This window comes from Ammospiza caudacuta, chromosome 3 (genome assembly GCF_027887145.1).
Source record: "Ammospiza caudacuta isolate bAmmCau1 chromosome 3, bAmmCau1.pri, whole genome shotgun sequence".
NCBI classification, from domain to species: Eukaryota; Metazoa; Chordata; class Aves; order Passeriformes; family Passerellidae; genus Ammospiza; species Ammospiza caudacuta.
Window position 1 is genome coordinate 103,934,564 of NC_080595.1, and position 20,997 is coordinate 103,955,560.

General features: G+C 37.9%; 1 protein-coding gene across 4 annotated transcripts in view; it reads right to left on the reverse strand.

The window, feature by feature from the left end:
- Positions 1-334: 334 nt before the first annotated feature.
- The window catches only part of UBE2J1 (ubiquitin conjugating enzyme E2 J1), a 35,230-nt gene continuing 14,567 nt past the window's right edge, over positions 335-20,997 (reverse strand). For all 4 annotated transcript variants that reach the window (XM_058801236.1, XM_058801233.1, XM_058801235.1 and 1 more), the window contains exons 2-8: positions 15,354-15,427; positions 13,517-13,648; positions 12,886-12,970; positions 11,371-11,476; positions 9,364-9,493; positions 5,515-5,646; positions 335-1,411 (exon numbers count right to left, since the gene is read on the reverse strand). In XM_058801236.1, the coding sequence (XP_058657219.1) occupies positions 1,136-1,411; positions 5,515-5,646; positions 9,364-9,493; positions 11,371-11,476; positions 12,886-12,970; positions 13,517-13,648; positions 15,354-15,413 (921 nt within the window). In that variant the 5' untranslated portion in view covers positions 15,414-15,427 and the 3' untranslated portion in view covers positions 335-1,135. The remainder of the gene's footprint in view (positions 1,412-5,514; positions 5,647-9,363; positions 9,494-11,370; positions 11,477-12,885; positions 12,971-13,516; positions 13,649-15,353; positions 15,428-20,997) is intronic.

Here is a 20,997-nt window from a genome sequence, read left to right on the forward strand (position 1 = left end):
ATATTGATTTTAGACTTAAAAAAAAAAAAAAACACATTGAAACCCCCCACAAAAAAACAACAAAAAAACAACAAACAAAAAAAAAACAAAAAGAAAAAAACAAACCAACCAACCAAAAGAAACCCCCTTACAAAAACCCAGCCAACCAAAAAAAACTCTCAGACAAACAAGAAACAAACTGCCATGTAATACTTGAAACATATCCAAAGACTGGCTTGAAACTTTATTACTAGCAGGATTGTAATAAATACTTCTGTTAAGCATGTCCATATATATCAGAATTTAGGTAATAAGTCTTAAATTTTCTTTAGTAAATAAAACCACATATGAAACATTCGGTTCAACACATTATGTATATTTCTGGTATAATTAAAAGACAACAGCTCTGGGTAAATAATTATATTACATATTTATAACTATTGCAAGAATAGACATATTTTTCATAATCTTCAAATTTTAAAAACAAGATATACAGTTGAAAGTACTAGAAGAGGACATTCAAATCTTTCAAAAGACTACCCAATCTTTCTTCCAAAAAATAAAAACCAAAATAATGCAAGTTGTTTTCTGGCACCTACTTTCCTCCCACAATCCCGTCCCCCTTCCACACACACAAAGCAGCATCACAACCAAATTGTATGTGTTTCTCCTCTGGAAATGTGTCATGGCAAATAAAAGTGGTTACAAAACTGTATTCCCTCTAAATTAGGAGTTCACCAGACATAAACACATAGCAGTGTTTCATTTTATCATCCCCTCTTCAACGTCAAATCTTATATTAATTTAGACGGGGTACTTATATGAGCATTTATGCCCCATAAAAAAATGAATCAACCGTTTTTTAAAAATTGTCTTTTACTAAATAAATTATTCAAATTTAGTCCCATCCCACATGCCTTAATGTTACTATTCCACTGCACTGTTTCTCCAAGTATCTAGTGGGCACTCAATTAAAACTCATAGCTTACAGGTCCAACTTTGCTTTTCCTACAAGCAACGTATCTGTAGGTACATTAACATTCATAAGGATGTAAGCGTAAATACAAAAAGTAACCTTTGTAAACAGTTCTCATGTCACAGCCAACACAGAATGTTCAGTGAAGCACTCAAGTCGCTGCTGTTAGGACAAACAACCTTACAACTCAAACACGTACTCGTTAGCCAAACATATTCTGCGGAATATGAGGGCGGCCAGGGCGAAGGTGAGCAGGACGATGAGCACGGTGGAGCCCGTGTGGTTGGCGTTGCCGCGGGGCTGCTGTGCGCGGCCGAGGTCGGCCGAGGCCGGGGCGCGTCTCTGGCTCTGCTGCTGCGCGCGGCGCTGCCGGGGGCTCAGCGAGCTGCTGCTGCTGCTGGGCACGGCTGGGGGCTGCTCCGGCCCGGCTGCTGCGCTGCTGCTCTGGCCTTCAGGCTGAAACACAAAGGGTGGGAGCCGTCACACGGTACATTTTATCTCTTGTCAGCAGCAGATAAAATCATAACGACTAAAACATGCTCTTCAGATAAGTGTTAATACATGTCACTAATAATTACAGGATTGTTATAGATGGCTGTTTCTGCCCATACGCTATCCTGAGTAGAAGTATATTTCAAGCTGAAAATCAGCAGTTCTATAGACAAGAGAAGGCTGAAGGAAGTCTGCCAAACCGTATTTGTGTTAGATATTTCAAATATCTTTGTCTAGGATTTGTTTTAACTCTTTGCTGCTCAAGAAATCCTCTAGGTAGTTATATCTCTGAGGATTTGCAATGTCACCTATACTGAAGGGGAAACAAGACAGGGAAGCCAAAAGAAGGATGGAGAGAAGTCCAAGAACTGCAGTTAGGCAGCGCTGCAGTGCTTCCTGTGGACATCTGAGTCCAGAAGCGTGTTCTCATAACCACCACCACTGAAAAAACAAAACGAAAATCCTGACCACAAACCACCTGATCCCAGCAGGAGTTCTGGAGCACAGCACACGTGCAGACACTTATCTATTGCCCTCTACCGGGCAAACTCGGTCTGGCATTACAGGTACTAAAAAATACACTTCAGCAAATGATGTTCTGCTCATGAGAATTTTATGCTGAAGAAAACAAGTTTCAATCTTATGAACTAGAAAATATGACATCTGATCTCCCACCAGACTAATCCTGCTTGCAATACTAAAAAGCTCAAACTTCCAACGTTTAATATTAAAAATAGTAATACAGTGCAGTCATTAGAAATAAGCATTTTCACAAGGTTCTGTTTTAAAGTGTTTTAAAAAAAAAAGCTCTGAGAAAAAACTGCAGGTTTTTAAAATTTTTAAGTTTCATTTTCAGTCCTCAGAAAATACAGTTTTCTGGTATTCCTACTTAAACCAATTTGCAGCTATTTTCCAGAGTTAGCTTTCTCCCCCTTTGCTTCTAAAAGATTATTGTAACAGCAGGTAAAACTAGAATTCTGGACATTTTAGATTTTTTTCCAAAGCCTTTTAATGGACCCAATATCCATAACCTTAAGCACTACTTCAGCCATCTACTACACCCATAAAAGATAATCTTTCCACATGACTTAATGGGGAATGCCCTCACTGCATATCAGATTTGACAATCCACAAGACAGTGAACAGCACTTGGGCTTGTGACTCTTCTGTGTGTGGATAAAGAATTCAAAATTTCCACCTAGTCGGTGATTTGTCTCACCAAGGGAAGAGGCCTTCCATTCCTACCCCCTCATCATTCTATTTCCCACTGTTTATCATTTGCAAGGAAGTACTGATGCAATTACTCTCCACATTTGATAACTTGCTGTTTACACAGGTGTCTAGCCTAAATAAGGAAAGCAGCTTGGGTAGCTTCAAAGAAAAATGTTTTTAAAAGATAAATTTTATCAGCAGAGACAGCCAAGAACACCACAAGCAGCCTGTTGTGATTTCCAGTACACTGCAGAAGAAAGCAATTCTGCTTCTCACCTGAAAGCTCCTCATGCCAAGGGAAATAAAGACTTGGGGAAGCCAAGCCTTTGAGAAATGAAGTTCCTAGATTCATCTACATTCCCATCATCCAGAAGGTGAGAGGGAGAGAAGTGAATTCAGGATACAAGAACTACCAAGTCAGTAAGCAATGTTTTTCTTCTTCAAACAGTTTTTAAGGATATAAAAAAGTCTAGATATCTTCCTAATCCTTCATCTTACTAACAGAAGTAACTAGCACTGGCTGTCATACACATCTTCTCAATACTGCAAAACTTAAATTTAAAAATAAATCAGAAGGGCCCTGTTCTGAATGGAACAAGCTGTCATACACTGACATGAACAGATCTGTGATTCAAGAGAAATCTCACTGACAATTTCAAGGCTTTAAGTTATTTTTCTGAGAAAATTATAGATGGATTGGGCCAACAGCAGACCAAAGGCTTCAGACCAAAGCTCAGCTAATGCACCACCTTGGGATTCCCAACATAATCAATGGCCAACTATTACCAGATGTGCAGAACAAAGCTAAGAAAGGAGTGATCATCATGGCCCAATAAAAATTTGGGTCCAGGTGCTACAGTATCTTAAGTAATAGAGATGATAGATAGATAGATAGATAGATAGACAGACAGACAGACAGACAGATGTTTTTATTTGTTAGAAGACTTAACAATTAAGAATGCCAAAAAATGGCAGATGGGTTTCACTATTAAAAAAAAAAATCACAATCATCTTGTCTTCAACTTAATGGCAAGTCTTTTAACTCTTCGTAAGCAAAAATTACAAGATTTTTGGACAAACACAACACCTCACATGACACAATTTCCATCGTTTCTGCCAAATAATGGTTTCTGCCAAACCATACTGGAAATGTAGATGAGGGCTTAACAGACTAAAGATAGAAATATTCAATAATAATTACATTAAAGCCACCTTTAGCATCTGATCTTTATAGACATTCAACACACACATGTCACATTATTACATACTATTTCTATTACTACATGTCACATTATTTCTGAAGCTTCTGAAACTGTTAGGACTGATAGAAAACTTTGCTCCAAGGACATTTAAACAATTATTTGATGAATAAGCTATTTCAGTAAAATATACTTCTATCAGAACTAACAAAAACTTGTACCATCTAAAAAAATGCAAGTAATGAAATTTATATCATGTTCAGTCTACTGAAAAATGGTAGAATTCATTGCATCCTTTATATCTCCAGTCCATTATTTTAAACATTTTTATCAGAATACTAGAAGGATATTTAATAATCTTAGAAGGGATGTTTTAAAAATACAGCAAACTCAGGAACTCAGGACTATATAAATCCTCTGGGTTACTGAAGCCTCTTTTACTTATACCAATGGTCTGGGGAGAGATGCAGAAATCAGGACAGGTCAAACACTTGTTTGCCTGTACAACTTCTAACTGAAGAAACACTGAAGTTTGACACAGCATGGCTTAATGGCTAATATGAAAAATGTCAGGTTTTTAATGAATCAAAGTTGGGCCAAGTATTCTCAATTGTCAAGACATTTAAAATGGTTGCTGTAGCATTACATAACTAAGACATCACTTAACAGAGATAAAGGGTAACACTTTTTGCCAATATATCATTCAGAATTTATAATTAAAGTTAAGGGCTTTATAAATTCATGCTTCAGAACATAGCCTCATTTTCTGACAGAAACCTCCTTCATCAGCTCAAGAGTAGCTGGCTTCAGTTACACTGTTTATTTTATCACCTTCATAATGCTTCATCCAGTCACTATTATCAGTGCAAGTCACTACTTTAAGATACTGCTTAATAACAGGTGTACTGAGGCTTAATGCATTCCCAGGTTATCCAGAGAACAGCCTAACTACAGTTTTTACCTTGTTACTTAATAAAGCTCACAAAGCATCGACTTTATTCATTAGCTATAAGCTCCAAGGTGGGACATCATTCCATATCAATGCACCAAATGTATTGGTACAGATTTGGTGGAAGTTTAGACACCCATAATCCACACAGATTTAGTCTGTGCAATCAAGGGGGGAGAGAGAAATGCAGCCCACCAGCCTCTGCTGCTGAGCAATCTGCACTGCTCTCCAGCCTCCACTAATGAGTCCCACTGTGATCAGAGTTTTGGTACCAAAATTTAGGTGACCACTGGACCCGAGTCCCACCTGAGTATCTACAATATATTCCTTCAAAAACATTGTTTTGCTCAGATGTGGAAGGATTTCACCTTAATACTACGGCATTTATTTTTATCAAGCCAGCTTTCAGCAGCAGTACCTTGCTTGCACTTTGAATACTCAAACAAGAATAGTGTATCATCACTTTGCCCTGAGTAGACATCAACAGCTACTACAAATAAAATAAAGTACTGTCAGAAGTAGTCTAGTCAGAGGTGTTCTCTGCATTCAGTTCAGACTCCTGAGAAATATTGCAGATTTTATATAAAAGTATGCAGGAGTTCCAGCATAAATATATGAACTACATACTTTAATCAAGACTCCAATCAGCTTAAGAGGACAATTTAATAATCAGACTATGCCAAATAAAGCTCCAAGATGGACCATACCGTTGCACTTGCTGGATCTGGGAATGCTCTGGCTGCACCATCCTGCTGGGGCTCACGTGAAGCAGCAGAGGGGTTCAGCCCTGATGTGTTTGAGGGTCCAGCATCAGATCTCCTGGATGAATTGACCTCTGCCTACAAGAAGCACATATGCACATGTCACAGACAAGATCAAAATTGCTCCAAAACAATTTGGCTTATTTTGGAATGTGTATTTCTTTGCAGAGAATATGAGGCTTACCAAAATGTAATAATCAGGTGTGCCAGCTGTATTCTGATGACACAGTAATAAATTTAAGAAATTTTCATTCTTTAAAAATGAGACTGCAAATGTGCAAACAACGGTTTAAAACCCAATTTTGTTTGCACATATCAAATGTAACATTCAAAAAAAAAGCACAGATGTAGAGAGCAAAAACTAAAAGTCTTTAGAAGATCCAGGACATTATGCCAGAGTAACACAATTTTTAAAACTTTTGTTTTGCATGTCCTTAAGACAATGTTGTGTTGGCTTACTGTTGATACAAGTGAAGTAGCACAGCCTGTTCCCCCCCAGGACTAAAGAGCCTCTGGTGAGTGCCAGTGTAATCTGGCTGTACTGGTTTCAGTACAAAACTGCCTCACAGACAGAGGGGGCATATATGTATGACACTACACTGGGTAGTATTTGCATACCAGTGTCCACTATTTAAATTTCAGCACAGAGTAAAAGAAAAAATTCAAGTCTTTCAATACTGCTTTCATACACATTTACAAAATGTCTACTGCACATTATTTCCCAGAATTTAGGTTTCATGCTTAGGAAATCTGAGACAAGAGATCAGTAGGGACATGTAGAAGAACACAAACCCCAGAATATATGCCAGCAATAATCTCTTGGGAATGGAAAAGGATATACCATCATAGTGCTGAACTGGAATACTTCTAAAATTTACACATGTCAAAAAAAAGGAAGTCTTGACCAGATCAATTTTTATCAGTAACCAAGTCACCTCTCAAGTCATGTGTCTAGATCCCAATTTATTACAAAATGACAACTTCAAATCTAGTCTTCAAATGCAGACATGGTGGTAGTGGTGGTAGTAGTAGCAAGAAATACAAACAATGTATTAGAAAACAACCAGTTACAGTGATAACAAACTGGTAAGATCACAGTATAATAGTCTTTCATGATAGTATTTAGTGTGAGGAAATTAGGTTCTCTGTTTCTTTATATGTATTACCTCAAGAGAATCCAAAAAAAGCCCCAAAACAATCTGGAGATGCATTTAACATTTGAAAACTTAGAATCTGCTAAGAAGACTGCTTTGTCTTTGCAGTTAACTATTATGAACTGTAATATTAGACAGGAAAAGTTATGATTCAAATATGGATCATCAACAAAGCAACACAGAATTATGAAACATTTAGACTGGAATGGAACTCCAGATGTTCCTGGTCCAATTCTCTCTAGAGTCATGTGAGACAAGTTTTGAGCATCTCCAAAGCTGGGGGTTCCAGAGTCTCTGCGGGTGGTCTGCTTCAGCATCTGACAACCCTCAGGGTGAATCTTGCTTTCCTATGTCCCATCTTAAGTTCCCCAGAACCAGAGGACCGATTTTCATACTCTTGGTTCTTTCAAGATGATCTTATTTCATCTTTACTGTTAATCTCTATAAAGCAGTACCAAATGTGCATTTGATTAACTATAGTTTATGAAAGTACTAAGTCTAATATCTAGACTGAAGTGAGACTAACATTCAAAAGATGACCAACATCTTTAAACATATGGGGCTGAGCAGAGAATTAATTTTACTGCAAAATATGCTGTGTGATGGCAACATGAAGGTAAACCATACTGTTTTACAGTGACACATATGCTATTAGTAATTTCTTTTTCTTTGTTTTAAGCAAAATAGAATTTTTGCTATATAATACCTAAAATGCAGGAAACTATTTAGAAGTCAATATAAAACTGATACAAAATACAATTTACTATTAAAACAGACAGGAACAAAGGTGGATGCTCACAGAATTGGGAAAATTGTAATGAGAAGATGTGTTGGGGTCTTTTCCCCCTCCTGAATTTCATATTCCTATCTCAATACGACTTTTTAAAAAGTTACCATCTTGTTTAAAGCTGGTAAGAAACACAATAACCCTGGGATCATCTACACATAGTTAGGAAACCTCTTATTAAAGGATGAATGCAGAGGTTGCTAGTATGTTTGCTAGTAGAGAGACTCTCTCAAATTATACACTCAATCAGCAATCTGATGTTAAATACTACCCCATAAATTGATATTAAATGTATTCAAATGATTAAAAACTTCTTTATTTTCTGCTAGTAATTCATACTATTAGTTTATTACAAACACATCAATTGAACACCTCTGCCTAACAACAAAAGATAAGAAAGTCAAGCAAAGCAGAGAAGCAGGAAGCTTAAAAAATGCCAACCCCTAAAATTTGATTTGAGAAGGGAAAAGTGCAACCAGAGGACAGAACTGATTTACCTTATTAAAAAAAAAAACAACACAAAATCACAATGGATGGTGAAAGGCTGTAGAAACCCAAGGCTTTTGTTCATTTTTTCCCCTGACAAGTGCTTGTTCTTAGGAGGTGGTGTCAAGCACACAGACACATGGAAAGCACCTGTATTCTTTAAAGACTGATATCTCTAAGCCTTTAATTTTAAAACTGAAAAAGGTATGAAAACATTGTTTTCATGTAAGTTATGAGTTCTTTCTCACAAAAGAAAAAGCCAAACAAAACCAAACTCTGATATTTCTAGAATTTCTTTGAAGATTAGCAGTTCTTAAGTAAAAAACAAACCTACAACTTTAAACCCTTATATACTGTAAAAAAGCCAGGAAAAGGCAATCCATTGTTTCTCTAAGCAGCTCAGCTTTAAAATTCTGTCCCTGTTTTTTGTATCTTTGTAAAATATTTGGAGATGTTTTTATTCTAAGTGTTATGGCATAGGAATATGCACATCCTGCAAAACTGTCAGGAATGCTCAGAAGACAATCTTTACTTTCCTGGCACACACAAAAGAAGTAAAAAGTAGCCTTTAGGACACTGTTAGAAGAACATGGGTGATAAAAGGGAACATATTGGCAGCCCTGATCGTAGCGAGGATGTGCTCTACACTAATGCCACATTGTCATATTGTAACTGTAGCTCCCTGCCCTCATGCACAGTAGTCTTCCTTAGTGGCTGATTTAAGAGTTTAGTGGAAAACCCAGTGAAAAACAACACTGTGCATGCAAGACATGCAATTCTCTAAGGAATGTATTTGTCTAAACAAACCTTGCTTTCACTGAAACACAAGCTAGAGAACACATTTCTCGGTCACAGCAACTTCCATACCAGAGTTCAACTTTCAGTATCTTCAGATAGTAGCAGAGTAGTTCAAAAGAATTTGCAACCATTTTTCAGTAGTAATATGTTTTATTCCTTCCATAAGCCAAAAGGAAAAAAAAAATCACAAAGGTAAAAAATTTAGGTTAGCTTTGCCCAAACTTTTGTCACACTTTTATGATAAAACTAATTCTGGAGAATTTAATCAAGTTATTAGTGTTGGAAAATGTGGAAGTAAAAGCAACATAGGCAGTTTTTACCACAGTGGTTACCACTAAAACTAAAACTAATCAATCAGTGCTTGAGATGCACAACTTATTAAGCAGCAAATTTCAAGAAATCCATTCTTATTTTCTCTTTCGGACTATACTGAAATAAACAGGCTTCCACATAGCAATTGATGATGGTCTTCTGAAATGATGAATGTTTCTGTGATTTCCAAGATTTTCCCTCAGGATTTTCTTTTCTAATTCTATACAAGAGAGATAAAAGTTTAAACAGTAACTTTACCTTAAAGCTAATTTGCCTGGCAAGCTCTTTAGCCTCCTTGTCTGCTTGGCTTGACACACTTCCAGATGTCAGTGGTAAGAGGGCAGTCTTCATAGATGTGCCACACATTTCACAACAGAAGTCTTGTGACCTGCCCACAAATGACATAGCTCAGAATAGCATGTTCTCGGTGTTCCTGTGTGCTTGTTTAATAAACTATTTGCAGAACAATCCACAGAAAGACAAGTGGTAGCAAGGCCAGTAACTTAGAAGTACTTCCCTCTGCCTCAAATCACACTATCTTGAAAAAATATGTTGAGAATTATCTATATTATATTATCTATATATAACACAAATTCTCTCATGTCATTTAGGAAAGTATTAACAACTGACTTAAATATCACTATTATTTATACTTTATTAACAATTTCTTACAATAAAAATACTTATATCTGCAGCAAATAAAAACTATAAATTATAAAGATTTAACTGTTATTACAAATGTTATACTGGACCCAGGAGCTTGCACCTCCAATCCAGGAATTTCAGCTTCCTGGAGAACATAACCTTCCCACACCATCTCTCTATAGGGCACACTGCAAGTGGCTCTCCAGGCCAGCGAGGAACCACAGAGACTCGACAGCACAGTACCAAGACCAACCTACCCCACTGACTCACTCCTGTCACTGAATGCCACTGAAAAGAGCCTGGCTCTACCTTTTTTACAACTTCCTTTCAGATAACTGTACGTATGGATATGATCCCCTGAACCTTCTCTTCTCCAGGCTGAACACTCCCAGCTCGTTCGCTATCTCCAAGGATGAAACATGCTCCAGCCCCTCAATCACCTCTGTGGCACTGCACTGAATTTGCTCCAGGACGTGTTGTCTTTCTTGTACTCTGACCTGGTCACAGCCCCACCTGAGCCCAGCATTCCTGATGTCTCACCAGTGCTGAGGACTGAAGTAGGATCACTCCCCTTGACCTGCTGGCAAGGCTGCTCCTTGTGCAACCCAGGACACCATCAGCCTTCTTGGCTGCAAGGGCACCCTGCTGCCTCCTGATCAGCACGGTGACCGCCAGAATCTTCCCTTCCAACTCCCTTCTAGTCAGCTGTTCGGCTGGTGTTATTCCTCTCCAGGGGCAGGACTTTTCTCTGGCATTCCTCCAGCCAGCTGAGGCTCCTCTGGATGGCAGTACAACCTTCTAGTGTATCAGCCACTCCTCCCAGCCTTGTATCACCAGCAAACTTGCTGAGGGTCCACCCTGTCCCATTATCCAGGTCATTAATGACACTGAATAGCACTGGCCCCAGCACTGACACCAGGAATACACCAATAGTGACCAGCCTGAAGCTGGATTTTGTGCTGCTTATCACAATCCTTTGAGCCAGGCAGCTCAGCCAGTTCTTAATCTACCTTACTGTCCCCAACCACCTAGGCTGTACTCCATAACTGAGGATAAGAGAAAGGACACCAAAAGCCTTGCTGAAGTCCAAAAAACAACACTCACTGCCTTCCCTTTGTCCACTAAGCCAATAATTTCATCATAGTCACAAACCTAATCTTAAATTAACTTCCTAAAGATCATTTAGAAGAAGTTGCTTCAGAATTTTGAACTAATTTCATTATTACTTAAAGACAATTATACATCATTATTTTGGTTGTTTTCTCCCCCCCTTACTATCAATTCCATCATATCCACTTTGTCTCCATGCTGCAATTAGTACTGTATCACAATGTTAATTACATCTCCAAGACTGAACTTCAGACAAACCTCAAATATGACCACACAATACTGGAAGGAACGAAGTGCTCTCAAAATATTTTGTTTGACTGCAAGTTCCAGGTTTGCACAATACTCTGAGAAAAAAGTGACCACACATACAAGGCATCGAACTTGTTTTATTTGGAACAGATAAGATAAAGACTGAAGATAAGGGACTAAAATAGCTTATTTTCTACTCAATGCATTACCCTAAAAGTGAGTGAATGTAAATGTACCTACAATAACAAACTTAACACTTACTTCTTTGCAAGAGCTCTTCTTTCTTCTGGTGTGTAATCTAGAGATCCTATTGCTCCTTCACCTTTGGTTGGCATAAATCCAATGATGGCTAGTAAAGCTGTTCTTACTAAAATGGGAAAACAGAGATATAAACAAGGTGGCAGAAAAAACAGTTATGTAATTGCATTCCACACTTGGCAAAGTTGAATTTCTGACTGCAAAACTTTATTCTGCCAAGTCTGAATTTCCTACAAGCAGCACTGGTTTGGGGTTTTTTTGGTACACTGCAAGGCTTTCTCAATTCTGTTTTAAGACAAGGTGGTAAACAAAGAAAAAGCCAACAGTCAACAGAGAAGAAAAAAATCAATTGTCACAAAAATGTTGCATTAAGGTGAGTGTTCCAGACTTTAAAAACTGTGAAAAAAAGTAAAGCAGAACTAACATATAAAAAGTGGTTGAGGGGAGAAGGGGTGCAGGGGGAGAGGAAAAAGATAAGATGGTTCACAGGGAATTTTTTTTGCGTCTGTTTTCTATTAGACATGAATTCTGCAATTTAGTGCACACAAGCTAAGTTTTTCTTTTTTGTAAAGTATTGCAGAATTTGTTCCTTTTATGTCATCATAAATAGGGGAAGGAGCTCACTTAAAATATTAATAACTGCTTGTAACAGAAGTCATCTGTTCTTCATCTGAAGCATCTCTGATGACAACATCTGTCTTGGACTTTGTTTTACAGATGTAATGAAATTTAAGAATTCAAGACACTTGCCAATACAGTTGGTAAATAAATATCCCATCAAAATAAGTACCACAGAAAAGAGACAGAATATATACAACTACTTAGAAACACAGTATTTTCTACTCTTTAAAAAAACATTGGAGATGTAACAAAAGTTGAAGAGTGGTCAGCTAGAAAACTCCCAAAATCTTACTAACATATTTTAAAAGTGAAACTGATATAGAAATAATTGATATACTGTACTCAGCCAAACTAAAATTACTTGAACATAAGCATATTGCCTTGGACGAACTGTGCCAGCTGTAATAACAGTATTTTTAAAAATAAAGATAAGAGAAAATTCAGTTATTCTGAACTCAGACCACATTATCTTCCTCTTAAGCGCTCAGAACCACATCATTAGAATTGAAAACTCACTTCTATTATTATTCAAGCTGGCTTAGTGATCATGCAAAAACAGGGTAAAGTAACAGGATTTATTTTTGTAAGAAAAATTTTAACCAAAACACACAAAGAATATTCTAAGTAGTCTGAGAATTCTTAATGCTTATATATCCAAGTAAAGAAGAGCTTACCATCACCCCTCAGCTTCTCAGCCCTGGCATTTACTTAGTAAGATCTCCAAATCATTCAATTTCACTCTTTTATGACATTACATTTGACAAATTCTCCCATAATTTTACACCTTCAAAATCTGTCTCCTCTTACACTATAAACATTCTTCAGGAGATTTTTTTTTTTAGTTTAAAGAACAAGTTGTTTAATGGGGGTAACATTTATCAAGGAACTGTTACTTACTACTCCACGAAGGCTGCCATGTTTCAGGATGATGCCCTGAGATGCTTAAACAAATTTTCTTCCCCACTTCAAACCTGCCATTTGCCTTCAAAAGAAGAAGGATACAATAAAGCATGCCAGCAGTTAATTCTTGAGTTTTTGTAAAAGTTGCAAAAATCATGATCAAAAGAATTTCATACACAAACAATATGTGACAATTATACTACTGCCAACACCATAAAATTTCAACTTGCTGAAAACAGAACTCTGTCATCTGAGTCTATTAATGCATGAAGAAAACCTCCTACAAAACTATGCACAAAGGAAGGCCTTTGCCTCAAATTACAGGTCTGCCTTCCTACATCTGAGCAATGTATTCAACAGAAATCAAGAGGGCCCATGGGGAGAACAGAAGGCTAGAGAATCACATCAGCAATGTGACTGCTCCCAGATGAAAGAACTTCCATTTATTAGGCATAAGGCTTCATGCAATTCAGAGATTACCAAAATAATCTTAGAAGACTTTGCATCTTCAATTATACTGTATGTGCCACCTTTCTTAGAAAAATAACATTATCTTAAATGCCAAGAATCTCCCTATGATAAAACTGATAACAATAAAAAGGAAAAATGAGTAAGCATGCTTACTTACCGTCAGCAAAATAATGCTGGGTGGTTTCATGGGATATTCAGGTGGTAGCACTATTCGCCCATGATAAATCCCTCCATCAAAATCTGAATCTGGAGGGCCTCTAACAGTGAAGTGCCATTCAAAAAGATTGTCCTAAAATGCCCCCATCAATGGAAGAAGGGGGGAGGGGAAAAAAAAAGAAAAAGTGTTTATCACAGAAATAGACAAGTTGATGTCATTTTCTTGAACAAGGACAGGCTGAAGAAACAGTACACAGACAGAAGTTTTAAGAAGCCAAAATCAAGTAGAGAGTTAAGAGAACACAGCACTAAGGATAAAGCAAGGTAGGGTTCTGGTAATTTTCTTGTGCAAAAATTTGCCAAAACCCTCAAATTCATTATCCAAATTCTTTATGCTAGCTGGATAAATTATTAGAAGAGCTTTACTACCCAACAGATAGAAAACTGAGTCAATTAAGAGTAAGATCCAAAATCTTTAGATCTTTGCCTCAGTGAACAATAATTTCTGGAGAACCAAGGGGAGACCTACACCAAGAAAGAACACTAATAACAGCCTTCCCAAAGCTCCTTCCATGCCCTGGTCAACACAGGGATTTGACTCACACCCCACAGAACTATTCTCCCTCCTCCACTAACAATTTTGAAACAGGTACTGTGCCTTATTGCACAACTTTGAAAGATACACATTGAAATCTAGAGTTTTATCATCATTGGACATATAAATAACTTCTCTTTAAAAATTATTTCTTTGGAGCTTTGAGCTGGGATTTGTGTATCAGAACTTGTGCTGCCAACAATTTTCTAAATATTTACGAGCAGAACAACTCCTACTGTTAGGACAGGAGCCTAAAAGAGGCTTGCTGTCAGTGAATGAGATCCCCCAGCTAATGCTAAACACTGGTACTACAGCACTGGGACTGCCCACATAGTTGCAGTTTTTCCCGTCTAGGAGATAACTGTCAAGGTTTCCAGCATTTTCTTTCATCTGCCAGTGTTCTCTTCCCAGTGAGACACTGTTCTAATCCAGAAATAAGATCTTCATGTAGGTTACAAATAACAGCAAGAATTAAACCTCTCATTTTACCACAGGAAGGAGAAGCAAGCTACAGATAAAAACCAGCAGACAATAAGGAATATTTTATAGCACCTAGGAACATGCATTATTATGTGAGCACATCAAGGATGGTATACATTTCTGCAAACAGCAAAAAATCAAACCTCCCAACTGAATACCACAGAACACTGCTTTTTTAAATTAACCCACTGAAGTCAGAAGGGATTTCTGTTTAAGCTTCTAACCACCAGAACTTTACTGTCCTCTCCATCCAAAAACTTAACTGGGTGTTTAGACAAGAAGCAACCCCTTAAGTGAAATCCCTCTCTCTTACAATGCATCCAGAATTGTACACATTTGTGTTTTTCACAGGTTTTCTTAAAAGCAAAACAACAATCCTCAGAGATCACCTTAAGTGTTTCAGTGACCAACTCAGCAACTGAGCCAGATGTCAGGTTTGGGTACGAAAAGCTTGATTTACATATCAAGTATTTCCACAGTCTTGGGAAGGCAATGGGGGGAATAAACACACCCATGCTATAAAACTACACAGGTGCCATGTAAAACTGTTACTAAGTACTTTTACCAATACCCTGAGCTAGAAGACCACTGAAGTTGAATTCTGCTGCTGATTTCCATCATAGGGAAAAAAAATCGGTTTGCTATCGTTTAAATATGTAAATTTTAAATATATATGCATTTTAGAGAAGTATATATTAATTAAGAGTATATATTAATAAAACAGCCTAATTACAAGCTCTTGCAAACATATAGAGAAACAAACCTCCAAAGGCTGTGCATGATAATGATCTGTAGGATCCTTCAGTTCTGCAGCCTCTTTCATCAAACGTTTGACAGCTGAAAAAAAGGAAAGCATAAGACATGAAAATGAAGAAAATAACTTCATATTAATGCATCACATAGAAAAATACATAAAACATTTCTTGAAGAACTCTTTTCAGCTAAGTAATTTTCTCCAGCAGATTCCAGTTTCTTCACTGGAGTTCATAATTCAAGATACTATATAACTACTTATGATGAATAAACCCTAAATGGGTTATACAAGCATAAAGTTATGAAAAATCCGTGCATGGTCACAGAGCTTCTCAACACTGAACACCGGGACTAAAGTAGTTTTATATTGGTAATTGCACCAAGCAGGAGGAAAAACATATGTATCATTAACAGAGTTTCAGACTACAAGATTTCCAAGGCTAACAACCTCAATATTTTACAATATACGTGCATCTTTAACAACTGCTGAAAAGCTTTATCCTGACACCTCCCATGACAATTACATGAATACTCCTTTAGTTGATCAAAGGGTGGTCACAGTAATACTTGAGAGAAATCAACATATCACCAGGAAGAGGAGAAGAAGTTTTATGTAAGATTTGAAAACACATATGCCCAGCCTGAAAAATTTACCCAGGGCCTCTGCAGTTGGAACGTGCCACCAAGTATGAACACCCAGCTATTCTATCATAACTTCAGGATACTCATTAGCAACCTTCTCCAACCTTCCACTTCAGAGATACCAGCATCACCTGTATTTTCTCTATTTCCTTCTTGTGCCCTCTTTCGCAAGCTCTGTTACATCACTTATACTTCAGGTGCCCTCATGTGCACCATACATTAATAAAAAACTCTGACCTCCCCACACAGGAATTCTCCTTCCAATCTACTGTGAAAAGTTCTTTTCCTCCTTCACACTTTTGGACAGCTGTAAACAACGGCTCAAAGTTTGAGAATTTCACTTCTTACAACCCAAACAGAAAACCAATTACGTGGAAATCTGCTGCTGCCAGCTACCTCAGTCATGCTGCTGCCACAGGGAGGTGTCAATTAAACACCCTACAGATCCCACAAGGTCATGGCACAGCCAGCAGCATTCAGGCTCTGCTGAGTAACAGTTTGTCTCTTTCATCTTCATTAAGGTTTACCAGTTCATTAGAGAGGAATATAAGAAAACCAGTCTGGACCAGAAAAGGCTTTGGACTCAGCATTGCTTCACAGCCAACAAGGCTGGACACCTTTAGAAGAAGAGTGGCACACACCAGAATGAGCTAATTCAGGAGTGAACACCCCATGAAGCAAAACGGTGACTGTGAGAAAACTGAGAATGTATGTAACAAAACCTAATAAAGACAGAGCACTCATGGACAAGGCAGACAACTGTTACTGAGATTTCCCAGCTGAGAGACCAGGACAGAAAAGAAATACACCCCCCCATAAAAGCATCATGTGGAGTCATCTACAGTCACCAAGGGAAAGCTAATAGAGCATAATACTATGCCACTCTTAGGGCATGAAACACAGCAACATCGAATTTAGCTCTCAAACACCAGAGAGATAATTTGCTTATAAGAAGTTTTCAGTATTAAGCAAACTAGGACATCTCAAAAATCTACCACGTGACCTAACTTCAGCCTTCCAATACCTGAAGAGAGCCTACAAGAAAGATGGGAAAGGGATTTTTGTAAGAGCATGTAGCAACAAGATGGGGAATAGCTTCAAACTGAAAGAGAGTAGACTTAGATTGTATATTAGGAAAAATTTCTTCCCTGTGAGGATGGTAAGGTGCTGGAACAAGTTATCCAGTGAAATTGTGGATGCCCCATCCCTGGAAGTGTTCAAGGCCAGGTTGGACAGAGCTCAGAGCAACCTGGTCTAGTGAAAGGTGTCCCTGCTCATGGGGTTGGAAGTAGGTGATCCTTTAGGTGCCTTCCAACCCAAGCCTTTCTATTATTCCATGATTCTAAGCAGCACATGTGCATGTAGAAAGGCTGAGAGCTGGGCTTGTTCAGCCTGAAGAAAAGGCTCTAGGAAGACGTTACTGTGACCTTTCAATACTTAGAAGATGCTTATAAGGGAATGATTTTGAACTCCAAGAGAGTAGGTTTAGATTGGACATATGGAAGGAATTGCCCTACAATGAGGGCAATGAGACACTGGAACAAGCTGCCCAGAGAAGCTGGGGAGGCCTCATCCCTGGAAGCACTGAAGGCAAAGCTGGACAAAGTTTTGAGCTGTGATCTAGCAGAAGGTGTCCCTGCCTGAGGCAGGGAGGCTGAACTAGATTACCTTTAAAGATCCCTGCCAACCCAAACCATTTTGTGTTTCTCCTCCCACCTTGCTGAAAAATACCACCTGAGAGGCTGCAAAGAGAAGCCCAGAGAGGTAAAGGTTCATCCTGAGAACGCGTGATCCAGTGAAGAAAGCACGAAATTTGTTTCTTCTTTAAGCACTGCTGCAGTATTCATGAAACAGTTCTTCCTTTGGCTACCAAATACTGCAGTGGAAGAAACAAGCATAATTCACAAAGTCTGCCTGCAATAAGTCGTGGTATTTCAACCCACTTAAGTCATACTGAGTCACTGAGTAAACACTGGGCAATGGCAATTCTGAAAAATCAGAATGGTTTGGACCCATTTGAAATAAAGAATCGCAGACTGTCAATAAAGCCAAAGAGTATTGCTAATTCAGCCAAAAAAAAATGTCAAGACACTGAATTTGTCCAAGACAGGTTTTAGAGACAAAATAAGTTATTTTTTAATGTGACATGACCATCAACATGGAAAATAACCACATTTTCAAAGATACACCCAGTAACACTTAATGTTCATCAAAATTAAATCCTGAGGAAATTAAGTTTCTAGACTAGAGATTACAGGAGAGCTCCCACCAAACAGGAAGTGTGGGAACTCTCTACTGCTCTGTGGAGGAAAGACAGAATACTACAGGTCAAAGGCTCTGCCTGACAATCTGCCTCGTGTCACTGAACAAAACACTGAACAAAATTTTCTGAAAAGCAAAATATGGATATTAAAAATCTAAGAATCAAGTTTAAAGCCACCAGCTTTCTTTAGGATTGAGTGGTGGTGGAATAACAACTAATGAGCAAAATTTCTACAATAAATGCATATGTGATTCAAAGATTCATTTCTGCCAAAAACCACGTCCATTCAAATTCCACTTTTGTCATCCTTTACTTCAAGCTACCCTCAAACTTCAGTTCACACAACTGCTTCTTTTGAATATATCTGCAGGTCACATTCAAGTACTCCTGCTGTGTGCCCAACCAGACAAGTCTGTAGCTAGTGGCTGGGGAAACCTTCTGGACACAGAAAATGCAAGTGATCAGTCTTTGTAAACGTCAGTGTTAAAGCAGTGTTAAACGACTGCTTAAAGGGATGACAGGATTTGAACATCAGTGGTGTTTTCTTAGTAAATCATTATGTCTTAAAAAAAAAAAAGTGGTTGTGCATGACAGTATCTTCCTCAAATGTACAGCAACCTTTTCATTCTGAAATGAATTCTCAAACTTCAGTTTGAAATTTCAGTTCCACTGTTTGAAAAAGAAAGCATATAATGAACAGATAAATAATGGAATCCAGAATAGCTGGCATAAAGCTAGAGATCTCTCAATCTTTCAAGATGACTTATCTAAGCTGGGAAAAGAAGAATAAAACAACCTGACAGCTTTTACTGCTTTGGCAAATGTTTCCTACCTTTTTATTTATGGCTGCTACTATTATTTTTTTTTTTCACTTTAAGCAAGATTTAGAGGTCTATTCAGAAAAAATACAGAAGAAGAAGTAACTTTTTCCCTATGGCTCTGCTAACCAAAACAGCACAAGTAAAGATGCAATTTATTTACTGAATACAGGTTTTCCAATGAAAGTAAAACTCCCATAAAACCCTTCATCTCAGAGAAACTTTTATAACTACTCAATCCACTTAAGTGATTAGTAAAACACAAGTTATCTTTGTTATGTGTTTTTCTATTAATGAGGCTACTACTGACAATCAGGAAAAACATTACACAACAAGAATAGAAAAAAAAATTAAAAATGAAATCACATAAACAGTTTGAGACAAGCATCAAGTCCTTTCAATTACATGGATGACATTTTGGGAGGGTCTTAAACCCAGCTGGCTTTGTTTTCTTCCGCCCTCCACTTTGTAGCTGACCATTGAGCCAAGAGTGCCTGACCCATAGCTGGTGTAACCATCAAGTGACTTCAGAGGTCACAGTGCAGAGCATCACCTGCTGAATCACCAGTCCCCACAGCAGCCCAAAGTACCTGAGAACCCAAACTGCATTGGCATTTAAAAGAAAATCTCATTTAATAAATCTCATTAAATAAAGTAAGGTTTAAATTTCTTGCAAGAGGAAAATAGCACTGAATCACTCTGTCAGTAGCTCCACTCCACATCATTAAAAAACCCATCAGGATTAAGTTTATGTGTAAAGTACCTAGGATTGCTCATAAAATGACAGCACTTGATGAGCTTTGACATTTTAAGTTTTAAAAAAAAATCCCCATTTTAAGTGATGTGGTCACTGACACACGCAAGAAAATATATTTAAAAGAAAGAGTCACAGTAGCTCTTTGATGTGGAAAATGGTATTTTTTCAATGATATTTTTTGCTGTACTCTCTAGAGAATGGTTTATTAAATCTAAACATACAGAAACTCTAACAGGTTCACAGCAACCTGCACAGTGTCACTAAGACCTGTATGACATGTTGTGGATGTGATTCTCCTGGACAGCTTAGAACCTGTGAATGATGTGTGATCATTTGTAAACTAATAGTAATAGAAATAAATCCAAAACACAGCACTGAAGCAGCTACTAGGAAAAAAATTAACTCCACCCAGCCAAGACCAGGACATTCCTCTGGCAGTTCCTTTGACTTCTGCTACAAAACAAATGTAAACACCATTTGCCAAGAAACAGGCCAGCTGTTTTCCATCCTCAGGGTCTCAGATACTTCCCTTCTCAAGACCCATAAGCCTCCTGAATAGCTCTTTTACATCTTCACAGCCTCACGTACATTCTTTCACAGGATCAACAAAGTATTAACAACTATTAAAAAAACACAAAAACTTTTAATTAGTCTTGTCTTGCTTTCCTCTCACCCTCAGAAACAGCCAACCTTTAGTCCTCATTTCCCTCAGGGCAGCAGGAAGTACAGCACTCTTCTTGTAGTTGCAATTGAAAACAACTGTTCAGTCCAACACAAAGGGGGGTAAAACTTACAAAATCCAAGGTGCTTGTTGAACACATTAACATCAAACAATAAATAAATTTTTAACATCTGTTCAACGTTTTATTTTTAAACAATCTATCCTTATTTCATACACGGAACAGCTACTGGCTATTTCCTATTAGCTCTGTTTAGTTAACAAAGAACTGACACATGCTTGTTGGCACGGATCACTTGTACAAAATATGCAGTGGAGAAAGAAGTACAGTTTGTAGGAAAAGCAGCAATCATATTGAAGATGACAGCTAAGAGGATCACAATCTCAGCATTATTATGTTCCCTATGCCTTCAGGCTCCCAAAGCAGTGCCCTGGGCAACAAATGCAGGGCAGCATGCCATGCCTCCCTCCACGTGCTCTCCCTAGGCCTGCAGT